At 41.3% G+C, this 10,117-nt stretch overlaps 4 protein-coding genes across 6 annotated transcripts in view; 2 read left to right on the top strand and 2 right to left on the bottom strand.

The window, feature by feature from the left end:
* On the bottom strand, positions 1 to 1,686 carry LOC109534052 (dol-P-Man:Man(7)GlcNAc(2)-PP-Dol alpha-1,6-mannosyltransferase; the record flags this gene model as incomplete). Its single annotated transcript, XM_048661967.1, is given in 7 exon segments — positions 1 to 85; positions 151 to 377; positions 445 to 589; positions 683 to 836; positions 953 to 1,126; positions 1,182 to 1,314; positions 1,387 to 1,686. Coding segments are annotated over 7 exon segments (1,044 nt in total), but the record flags the coding sequence as incomplete, so codon positions are not given.
* A 126-nt stretch (positions 1,687 to 1,812) lies between these two features.
* On the top strand, positions 1,813 to 5,834 carry LOC109534051. The gene is made up of 13 exons (XM_019899601.2): positions 1,813 to 2,000; positions 2,468 to 2,614; positions 2,802 to 2,879; positions 2,933 to 3,075; positions 3,133 to 3,278; positions 3,334 to 3,527; positions 3,585 to 3,721; positions 3,770 to 3,899; positions 3,953 to 4,115; positions 4,177 to 4,363; positions 4,475 to 4,802; positions 4,865 to 5,074; positions 5,136 to 5,834. Exons 1-13 carry the CDS (start codon positions 1,977 to 1,979, stop codon positions 5,787 to 5,789), a joined length of 2,541 nt encoding a protein of 846 aa, XP_019755160.2. The 5' UTR covers positions 1,813 to 1,976; the 3' UTR covers positions 5,790 to 5,834.
* A 24-nt stretch (positions 5,835 to 5,858) lies between these two features.
* LOC109534056 (39S ribosomal protein L40, mitochondrial) lies at positions 5,859 to 6,793 on the bottom strand. The gene is made up of 5 exons (XM_019899608.2): positions 6,684 to 6,793; positions 6,545 to 6,628; positions 6,324 to 6,494; positions 6,078 to 6,273; positions 5,859 to 6,022 (listed from the first exon to the last, which is right to left on the bottom strand). The coding sequence occupies exons 1-5, from the start codon at positions 6,716 to 6,718 to the stop codon at positions 5,909 to 5,911; spliced, it is 600 nt and encodes a 199-aa protein (XP_019755167.2). The 5' UTR covers positions 6,719 to 6,793; the 3' UTR covers positions 5,859 to 5,908.
* Positions 6,794 to 6,986: 193 nt separating this feature from the next.
* The window catches only part of LOC109534053 (ribosome-releasing factor 2, mitochondrial), a 7,121-nt gene continuing 3,990 nt past the window's right edge, over positions 6,987 to 10,117 (top strand). The window contains exons 1-7 of one of the 3 annotated variants that reach the window (XM_019899604.2): positions 6,987 to 7,207; positions 7,480 to 7,746; positions 7,826 to 8,014; positions 8,066 to 8,319; positions 8,372 to 8,719; positions 8,775 to 9,060; positions 9,114 to 9,454. In XM_019899604.2, the coding sequence (XP_019755163.2) occupies positions 7,063 to 7,207; positions 7,480 to 7,746; positions 7,826 to 8,014; positions 8,066 to 8,319; positions 8,372 to 8,719; positions 8,775 to 9,060; positions 9,114 to 9,454 (1,830 nt within the window). In that variant the 5' untranslated portion in view covers positions 6,987 to 7,062. Of the gene's footprint in view, positions 7,208 to 7,247; positions 7,427 to 7,479; positions 7,754 to 7,825; positions 8,015 to 8,065; positions 8,320 to 8,371; positions 8,720 to 8,774; positions 9,061 to 9,113; positions 9,455 to 10,117 lie in introns of those variants that run through there. The other 2 variants (XM_048661964.1, XM_019899605.2) reach the window with 2 other exon arrangements.

The raw sequence follows: 10,117 nt of genomic DNA, 5'->3' as shown, positions 1-10,117 counted from the left end.
TGTAAATACAACATTTGCAGCCAAGTGGCCTGCGGCGCCTAAAGACAACAGGTGGTAGATGGGTGACTTGTTGCGGTTTTCCCACCTGAAAAACGTAAATTCGCTTGTTTTTAACCCACTGTCCTTACGATTCCTCAATGGCCCACTTACATTCGGTGGCAAGTGGTAGCAGCTGCAACATTCATAAAAGGAAACACGTAGATGATGAACCGTAGTTCTTTGTGAGGCAGGAAAGAGTAGAAAAACACAAACAAGAGGGATAAACCCACAAGTTTCCTCACTCTTTGGTCCAGGACGCAGCCTATAGGAACTAGAAGAACTGAGGCCGCTAGGCCTCTTGGCAATGCGGAGTAAAAGTACCACAAAAATGGAGAAGTCTATAGCGCGCAGGGTTAAGGAGCCATTCGGCTGGAAGCAGCAGGAATTTTATGTGAAAAAGGATACTCCCCAATTGGAGCTTCTATTCAAAATAGTGTTGTACCATAAAACTTCGCCTTCCGGCCACAGGGCTCTGTTCCAGAAAATCGAATCGACAATGATAGTGAGTAGCAGGCAACTCCCGCCTGCAGGCACAGCCACTTGCAGCAGCCTGAAAAAGAGCGGAATTTCAATTTTTTTCACCGCAAAGCCCACTTGGGTGCACATAGTAACCCTTTAAAAGCGGGGACATTTACTGACCTACCCTTTCATACTGATTCTTTGGCAATACAGGTCGTAAATAAGGAGAATGCCCAGATAGAGAGCCAGCTCTGATCTGAAAATTATAATGGCACCGCCAGAAAACCATATAAAACTTCTGGTATCATTTCTGAGCCAGCCGTCCAAGGCTAGAAGTACTAGAACGAAAGAAAAGTATGCAACTTCAAATATACAGGGTGGGAAATGACAGTTTCCGAGGTACGGGGGTCAAAGTGTAAACAAAATCAGTAGATAAATAATCACGCTGTTTTACCTAGGGGCAAGGCCATGATGTTAGGCAGGGGCCGACTCATATAAAACATGAAATGGCTCTGAGTAACAGTGATGGCAATGAACCACTGAAGCCACCTGCTTCCAAATTGTTTCTCCAAAGTGTTGCTCAACTTCTTCAAGCTCAGAATCACAGTTAACGCTAGAATGGTCCTTACTGAAAGGAAAAACGGCCATACTCCCGCCTGTGTAAGTGATTCTTTTAGTTATACCAATATATTGGGCCCAGAATTTATTCAAATTTAACAGCCTCAGGATGAAGACAAACGGTGCGGCAAAGAACGAGATGAAGATGGGCCCCAGAAAGGTGCGAGGCACCACTCCAGGGAATTCCAAGTGGTCGTACTGAAACCAATGGCGAATTGAAGGAGCACTGTTTCTCAACTAGCCGGAGGGTGGATGTAAGTGGTCACTCACCTGGGAAATGTTCCATTTGTGATAGAGAATGTCGTGAATGGCCTGCAAATTGAAACTCTCTTCCACCTTAGTGAAAGGACAGTAAACAAGATGCGCGGTTGCAATTATTGTTATTATTTGGGACATTCTATGGACAACTTATGTTACCTTTTTATCAACATAATTAGCAGCTAAAGGCTAGAAATAGAACGAACGGCCCGTAAAAAGTTGGCATATTTCTAACCTAAGAAAAGTTTTTGACAATTTAACATAGCGACGTGATATCTGTTACTTCTGTATGTTGATTAATAAAAAACGTTTCATAATTTTTCTTATTTTTATGCATTTTCCATCATGTAAAGGATTTTTACGGCATTTATTAGTTTTCTGAATTGTTTTAGGTTAGGTGGCCTAGTTTAGAAGTTTTTCAGAAGAAGAAGAAGGCAAGTTAGGTTATGATATTGAAACATCAACAAAGTTTTAAATGATCCCAAATTTTAAACAGTTTTTACTAATTATTGCTAATGGGACAAGTTTCTTACATTAAGTTTCTGTGAAAGTGCTCAGAGTGCTTATTGAACGATTATACACGATTTAGACTATTGGAGGTCATGGAAGAATTAGAGGCGAAAATCGTATCCTTTTCCCAACACTTATAGGGGCAATTAAACTCATTTTTTTGCGCCAAAGCGTGATTTTAATTATTGATAAATCCGTACAATATCATCATAAACCTAATTTAAGAAAAACTTTTCGCAAGTAAAGCATTTGTGAGTTCGATCACTTTTTTCCCAATTAAAAAAAGGTTTTATTAATTTTCAATTTTGGACAAGAGGGCGAATATCTTCTGCAAACTCTCGTTTTTAGTGCGGAAATTATTTCTGAATATGCGCTTTCTAAATGGTCTTTACCAGAGAAATTCAAAAAGAATTTGAGCGTTTGTCATCAGAATCGGTTCTAGCAAGATAATCGGCTTAAACTCCACAACTCTTTTACAGTAGAAGAAAAGGTCCACGGAGTTATTATTAAATTATCTACAGCTTACAAGAGCACGTTCTTCTAGAATGACTCTTTTTGAAATGTTCCTTAACAAAGCCACTAGGATTCACTAAATAGCAGTGTTTCGAATGCCACGTTTGTTGATAGTGTTAAAGCTGCAATAGAAGCGGTCAACCAGGTGGAGGTTTCAATTGCCGAAGAAAGAATAATCGCAAAAGTTTTCCCTTTGATCCAGGCTCGCTTTGACCAGGTCATACAGTCCTTGAAATGCTATGGTCATGCGGGATTTGCAACTCGATTGAAACCACTTATTTTCCAAAATTGGAAGAAATATCGAAGGAGTTTCCATCCAGTCCCAAATCCGCTATCAAAACAGACTAAATTAAGTTTTAGAAACGATAGCGGACATACAATTAACTTGCGAAAATTTATTGTAGATTTTTGCTGATAATGCTACATTCTGTGTCACTGTGGATGATGATTTAATGTGCGCATTAACCAGGGAAAATCTTGAGGTGACGCGCTGTGCCCGAATAGAGCAAAGACATTCTCAAAACGATTTTTCTAGGTGATATTCCAGCTGGCGGAAATTGTCCAGGAATTTATGAACTATATTCACGACCACAGTCCAATGCAGCTCAGTTGCATAGAGTCCGTCTTAAAATATTTGCCACTTTTTATTCAAATGTCTGCAGACCACTGGAAGAATAGGTTTGGAGCCAGTCGAGCTTTTTTTACCGGCAAATTTCACAGAAATGCCTCTTCTAGTGCAGATGAGTACAAAACCGTCTTCAATGAGGAACTAGCCAAGCTGTTCGAAGTCCTTAAGCATCTTTATGCCAGCTATCTGTATCTTCTCGAGCGCTCGATTCAAGTGGGCGAGAATGGTGAAGAAATCAATCTATTGGTAGACGGTGAAGCAAGCCGCAGAGAGCAACCTGTAATTGTGTAAAATAAGCATTGTTTCAGCCCTAACGGTTTTATGCGAAATGCCCAAAGTTTTCTCAGTCATTGATGCCAGCAGCATCCTTTCCAGCTGGAAATGTTTTACAACAGTTACCTCCAACTATTCGCAGTTAATTGAGAACGATCTGGATATTCGAGTGCCAATCCAGCTGCTAACTGATGATATATGTGAGATGTTGAAATCTTTAAACCCCCGTGTAATTATGGAGGATTTTCAATCAAATTCGCAGAATTTAGTCAATTTTCTGTTCTAGGACGCACAAACATTCCCGCGACAGTTGAAGATTTTAACTTATCTAGTAAAAGTATTATGCAAAATCACCTATAACTTTAAACCTCAGTTGAGCAAGTTTGCCTCTGAAATGTTGGAGTTTTTTGTTAAATTTCTGTGGTGAGTGTGGAAATCAATTATCGAGAGCTCCTAAGTGGGTATTTTCAGCTACCTTTCAGATGTGCACGCCAATAAAGCGTTTCTCAAAGAAACCACTCAGAGAATAGATGCCGAAGTTGTGAAACTGTTGGAGGGTTTGTTACGCACTTTGCTAGTCACTGAATCAGGAGCCTTCAAGGCAAGCTAAAACACGCCGGAAACGCCGCAAGTTCAATTTTTTAAATACTTTAGGAGCTGTTGAAAGGATTTTCCAAAATCACCAAGCTTGGGGAGTCCTCGTGTGGATATGTAGCCTTGCTAGGCAAAATACTACAGATAATCAGCAATATGAGTTCAGATTGGTCGGATGTTCTTCCACAGATTATTGAGGACATTTTCGAGTTTCTACCAAATTGTAAGAACCCATCCAAACAACACTATTCGCTGTTCTTTAAGGCAGAGATCATTTGTTGCAGGCTGCAGTTATTTGTGTATGGACGGACCGAATGGCGAAATGTATCAGCATTTAATAGTGCAAGCAGGTCTGGCGGTTTTGCTTCAGGACTCCACATTCGAGTGCTCGCAAGTTTTACTGAAGCACATTTTGCAGGGGAATGGCTTTGCAGCTATTCTGGCTTTGGAGGTTTATTGCTTGATTGCCAGGTATGGGAACTTGCAGGTTTATTTGATTAGATTTTTCAGCTAAAATGTTGAAGTTGGGTTCCTTGAGTTCCAACAATCGCTGATACTTTCTTTATGTTCGTTCTCTTGCAGCAATATATCGCCTGAAGAATGCCTTTCATTGCTAATCAATCTTCTATACGCGATCCAAGAAATGCAATGTGGATTTTTCACAAATCGCCCCGAAATCAGTTACCTAAAGTGCCTGGTTCAAAGACTGTACTCAATTCTGCCAGATACGCTTAAAGAAGAAGTGGTGAAACTTTTCCGACCAGAGCAACACATTCAAGTGTGGAGATTCTTGGAATTTGCCAATTTTCCTAATAAAAGCCGGAAATTATTGGAGCCCATCGTGGAAATCACTGCGGACTCTATTCATAGCTTTACTGATCAGATCACGGAGAACATGATTGTGAATGTTGTAGGCATTTCTAGAACTTAGGAGTGAAACTGATCAGGAATTTGATTAACTTCTGATTCCAGGGCGAATCAATCGATTTGCTATCAACTATAGAGGACCTTGCTCTGATTAACAGTTCCAAAGCTAGTATAATAGTGGGATTTTTAAGCAAATTTTGGTCCTGCCGTATCGATAATGGAATATGCAGTAACAACATTCTAAAATACATGTTCTGGAAAATCAGCAGAATTACTGCCAGTTGCATAATCGAAGGCAGATTGAAGCCAAGTCTGGTAAGTGGTTAAATCGAAATATAAATCTACATCTTACATAAATCACTTTGGCACCTTTCAGGTTTTCCCCAAATTTCAAGTGATGCTCAAAAACCAATCCTATTCCATTCCAGTATTATTCATAATAAATTGCTTGATCCATTCGGAGTGTTTAGCCGATCCAGAGCTACTGCGTGAAACCACAGGTTTAATAACTTTAGCTCTAAGAAGCCACAATACTGTCCGAGAAAGTGAACTGGAAATGCTTGCGACTTTCAACTACTCGCATAAGAAGGTTTTAAATGTGTTACTTGATAGTTTAAATCCGGGCGTTGCTCAGGAAATATTTGGGCGTATCGCAGCATTTAAGACCGAACCCAAACATCAAATAAGTGGGCAAATGTTCGTCCATAAATGCCTTGAATGGGGCGTGGATTGCGATGACTATCCCCCAGCGAAAAAAATCAGGGTTGAAGGGAAATCTCGTCACAATCCAGTGCCATCAATCAAGAAGCAATTAAATCACGCCACTCGAGGCTTGACGTGTGAAAACCCTATAAGATCTCAATCTAATGATCTAAAGTATGCTGAAGATGATTCGTCTGCAACGGAAGCAATACAGCGAATTAAAGGAGAAGTAAAGTGCCTATTAAAAATTGGAAGAACTGAAAAACTCACAGCCAAAAATTACGCCGATTTAAGGATGCTAATGAGTCAATTGTCCTCGTTAATGTAAGTTCTACTTTCTGTGTAGGGAAATAAATTATTATTCTGGACGGGATTTGGTGAATTAATGAATCAAAAAATCTTTCAAAAGCATGTTTGCCCCACGATCTAATAAATTAGTTCAGGTGTTCATGTCCATTTCTTGGACACGTCCTGATACTCTCCATCAGGAACATCGTAATTCTCGATGGCCGGAGTTTCAACTGGTCCTACACTTGTAAACGGAATCAGGTGGAAGTCAAACTGAAAATGCCATCCATTCACTTGCATTAGTTGAATAAAATCTGGAACACTATACCTGAATGGCCTCCTGATACAGTTCTTCAGACTCGTTCCTCAGTTCATCGAGGGCCTTTTGCTGGCAGAACAACAGTCGGTCAATTGTCTGCAAATCGCTCAGCACCTGTTCCCTTTTAAAGTTGGCCCATCGTTTCTCCAACAGTACCCGCTTTTCTAGTAGTTCGGCCGAATGACTGATGCCCCTTTGCCTCGCTCTGCAATGCGCAGTTCAGCTAATTGAATGGAAGTCGACTCGACAACTTACAGTTTCTCATCCAGTAAGTTTAACGGCACTTCGCATTCCTGAATCGGTTTCAGTTGCCTGGTGTTTTTCTCTAAGCGCCTGATTTGCTTTTCAAGCCGTTTTTTCTTCCGTTCCTCTCTAGCTCTTACTACTGCCGGGTCCATTTTTTTCTTCTTTTTTAAAGGCTCGGCCCTAAAAGGTCACGAGTGAGCGGTTTGCCATAAAAACTGCTCTGTACTTACATCAGGCAGGGCGTAGCCCTGAAGAATAAGTTGGGGTCTGTTGAAATGTGACGATGTGCACTTATAACTGAAGGCAGACATAATCTGAAACCAATACAGGTAAGTGACGAATTGTTCAGAGTATTCGGTATGGAGGGACCTTTTAAATTGAGAAATTAGGGCTGAAAAACTCATTTTTAGTCTATAAATTGATAGACAGGTAGAGGTTAGGGTTGCAACGGTCGTTTGCCCAAGAAACCGCAACACTTGGCAACTTTTCTGGAGGCGTTCAAAGCCATAGTATGTTGCCGCAGTTTAAAAATTAATTGCGAGAATTGGTGCCTATTTATCAAAATATAGTTTCTAGCTGGATTCGGCGATAGCTGGAACCTCTATTATGTTTTAAAAACTGGTATTTGTCGCTATTCCTGGGAAAATTTGGGCTAGAAAAGGCCAGGTAGCCCACTATTATCGCTCTATCTCCCAGTTTATGAAGCACTTTGAAGGAGGTGATTTTAGGTTATCTGATTTGAAAAAATATGAATTTTACCCAAAAAGTCGCGAAGCTTAAGCTATCTTTAGTGATAACTAGACGAATTTGCAAACACTACAGCACCGTAAAACTGCCCCACAGTGATATCAGCAAGATTCGCAACATTGGGATTAGTGCACATATAGATGCCGGTAAGGCCTAGGCGTTCTTTGGCTCTCTAAACTACGTCGCAAATTTATAAGCCGAAACCTCACTAGTTATAGACTAAATAAGGTCTAGTTAACATGGTTGTTCCAATGAATTAAGGTGTCTTTAAAGTCTTGCGCGTGAAGAGTAATTTGGATTTCAAAGTTTAAAACTGTTCACTTACCACGACTTCAAACTTATATATAGCATGGAAATAATACTAAGTATGTTTATGCTTATGTTGCCTCCTAATCATCCCTAAAACGATTATTTTCAGGCAAAACCACCACAACTGAGCGAATGCTCTTCTACTCAGGCCTGATCGACCATATGGGCGAAGTGCACGATGGCAACACTTTTACCGACTTCATGGATCAGGAGCGTGAGCGCGGCATCACAATCACCTCGGCAGCAGTGACGTTTTTCTGGAAAAACCATCAATTCAACCTCATTGATACGCCTGGCCACATCGACTTCACGATGGAAGTGGAACAGACGCTAAATGTCCTCGATGGGGTTGTGATGATTCTTGATGGTTCTGCAGGTACCAGGTGATCTACACATGAATCAATAGAACCGTGGTCGTGGATTCCACACTTTTACATCTTGGCTTGTTGCTGCAGGCGTTGAAGCCCAAACGTTGACTGTTTGGAGGCAGGCAGACCGCTATAATTTGCCCAGGATTATCTACGTGAATAAAATGGATAGAGCGGACAGTGACATCCACATGTGCTGTAGTTCTATTGAAAAAAAGTTCGACTTGGCTGCTCTTCTTCTGCAACTGCCTGCAAGAGCTGGGGGCAAATTGACTGGTAAGCGAATGCGCGCTAAAGATTTAGCGGGTTCTGATCCCACTTTTTCAGGCGTTGTAGACGTGCTGTCCCTGGAATTATTTCAATATGGAAACAGCAGGGCTAAGGGAGTGTCCGTAGTGGACCTGAGCGAGGAAACACATCCGCAGCTCTTTGCCGATGCCCAACAAGCGCGCGTCAGGCTAATAGAGCAACTGACTGAGCACGACGACGAGCTGGCCAATAAAGTAATCGCATCAGAATCCTTTGAAACCGTGTCTAGTCAAGAAATAATCAAGGCTCTTCAGAAGGTCACGCAAGACCGAGTAAGGACCAGAACGTTTTTAAACCTCCTCAATTACCCCCAAAGTGTTCCAGGTAGCCGTCCCAGTGGTTTTGGGCAGTTCCTACAAAAACATCGGCGTCCAGAACTTAATGGACGCAGTCATTCACTACTTACCAACGCCGCAGCGCAGCTCAAAAATATTTTCCGCCTTTGAAGATGCGTTTTGCGGGCGAGCCTTCAAAGTGAAGCACGACAAGCAAAAGGGCCCCTTAGTGTTCGTGCGGCTGTACAACGGCTCAATTCGCAAAGGACAGAAAATTTTCAGCGTCCAAAGAAGCGAATCGGAGCAAGTGGGCCGCCTTTACGTCGCTTATGCCGACGACTTCCAGGAGGTGGAATCGTTGGGTAGTGGCAATATTGCTGTGCTATCCGGTCTGAAGGTGCCTTGCACAAAACATGGCGAAGCGTAAAATTAAAGGGAATTAAAATTTCTAGAAAACTTTGTCTGGGGATTTGGTGACAACTTCCCAAACCGCCTACGATCGGGCTGGCAAAAACGTGCTGAAAGCCCAGAAAAAATCAGACGCACCCCTTCAAGTGAGTGCGGACTCTCTTTTTGGAGTGGGGGCCCGGATTCCGGAGCCAGTGTTCTTCTGTTCCATCGAGCCCCCTTCCATGTCCAGTCAACAGGCTCTGGATCAGGCCTTGACTGAGCTGCAGCGCGAAGATCCCAGCTTGCGGGTGTCGTATAATGCGGAAACTGGCCAGACTGTACTGGCAGGTATTTGAAAAATTTTCCAGAAAATCCAATTAGCAAAATTTCCCGATTTCTAGGCATGGGCGAACTGCACTTGGAAATAATCCGCGATCGCATCCTAAAAGAGTACAAAGTGGACGCGGATTTGGGGCCACTGCAAATCGCATATCGCGAAGCTCCATTGGATTCGGTTACCGAATCCACCACGGTGGACATCAAGATCGGAAGCCACAAAAATCACGTGCTGGTCAAAATGTCCTTAATTCCCACTGTGAATTACACTAGCGAGGATTTACTGAAATTTGACAAAAATGCTGATAATGCCAGCAATATTTCGGCCATTTATCCCAAACATTTACAGGCAATACGGCAAGGAGTGACTGTTGGTTTGGCGCAAGGACCGAAAATCAACTCGCAGGTCAGTGGTTTGGTTTGGATTAGGGCTCGGAATCAAACTCGAATGTTCGAATATTCTAAAAGCGAATAATTATGTGGTCATAACTCGAATATTCGAAAAGCGAATAATTATGTGTAGTCATAACTCGAATATCCGGATATTCGAATATCCGAATAATCGAATACTACATACATTATCAACACACACATACACCAACATTATATCATATATCATATATCATATCAAACTCACAAGGTGCAAATATCTTTATATGCACTTTGTATACTTTTATAAAATTTCTATATTCTAAAGGCTCCCTGCAATCCGATGAATGAAGCGAACTTTCTAGCAAAATTAATTTTTAAATTTTTGGCTGAAAAGACCGCATTATTGTCAGAAAAAAAGAAAATCATCAGAAAATAATGCTTTTTTGCGTTTTCCATTAAACACTTTTAGTTTTGTAATCGGTTTTGAAGAAAACCTTATTGGTTTTCGGGAAAAACGGGAGGACTGTATTTTCGTTTTTGTCTCAAATTTGACGCTGAAAAAAGCTTTTGTAAAATTTTTACGAAGCTATAAATTTATCTTGTAATTTTTCGCGCAACAGTCCTCCAGTTCGTTAGTATTTTTAGGTGAAACTCTACAAAATAGAGCGTTTCGAGTAGAAAGTAATGCAAAAAAAAT

The sequence above is a fragment of the Dendroctonus ponderosae genome, unplaced genomic scaffold, assembly GCF_020466585.1.
Source record: "Dendroctonus ponderosae isolate FM_Combo_2020 unplaced genomic scaffold, Dpon_F_20191213v2 Dpon_F_20191213_10, whole genome shotgun sequence".
Classification (NCBI taxonomy): Eukaryota; Metazoa; Arthropoda; class Insecta; order Coleoptera; family Curculionidae; genus Dendroctonus; species Dendroctonus ponderosae.
The sequence above is the reverse complement of the archived record's forward strand: the minus strand, read 5'-3'. Positions and strand labels throughout refer to the sequence as shown.

Excerpts from the sequence above, each read along its gene's own strand:
- LOC109534056 (XM_019899608.2), bottom strand. The coding sequence starts at position 6,718 with ATGAGTTTTTCAGCCCTAATTTCTCAATTTAAAAG. Across the intron at positions 6,274-6,323 it reads AACTTACTGGATGAGAAACT|AGCGAGGCAAAGGGGCATCA; the intron begins GTAAGTTGTCGA and ends TGCGCATTGCAG. Across the intron at positions 6,023-6,077 it reads TGTATCAGGAGGCCATTCAG|TTTGACTTCCACCTGATTCC; the intron begins GTATAGTGTTCC and ends TGGCATTTTCAG.
- LOC109534051 (XM_019899601.2), top strand. The coding sequence starts at position 1,977 with ATGGAAGAATTAGAGGCGAAAATC. Across the intron at positions 2,615-2,801 it reads TCCAGGCTCGCTTTGACCAG|ATTTTTGCTGATAATGCTAC; the intron begins GTCATACAGTCC and ends AATTTATTGTAG. Across the intron at positions 3,528-3,584 it reads TGAAATCTTTAAACCCCCGT|GACGCACAAACATTCCCGCG; the intron begins GTAATTATGGAG and ends TTTCTGTTCTAG.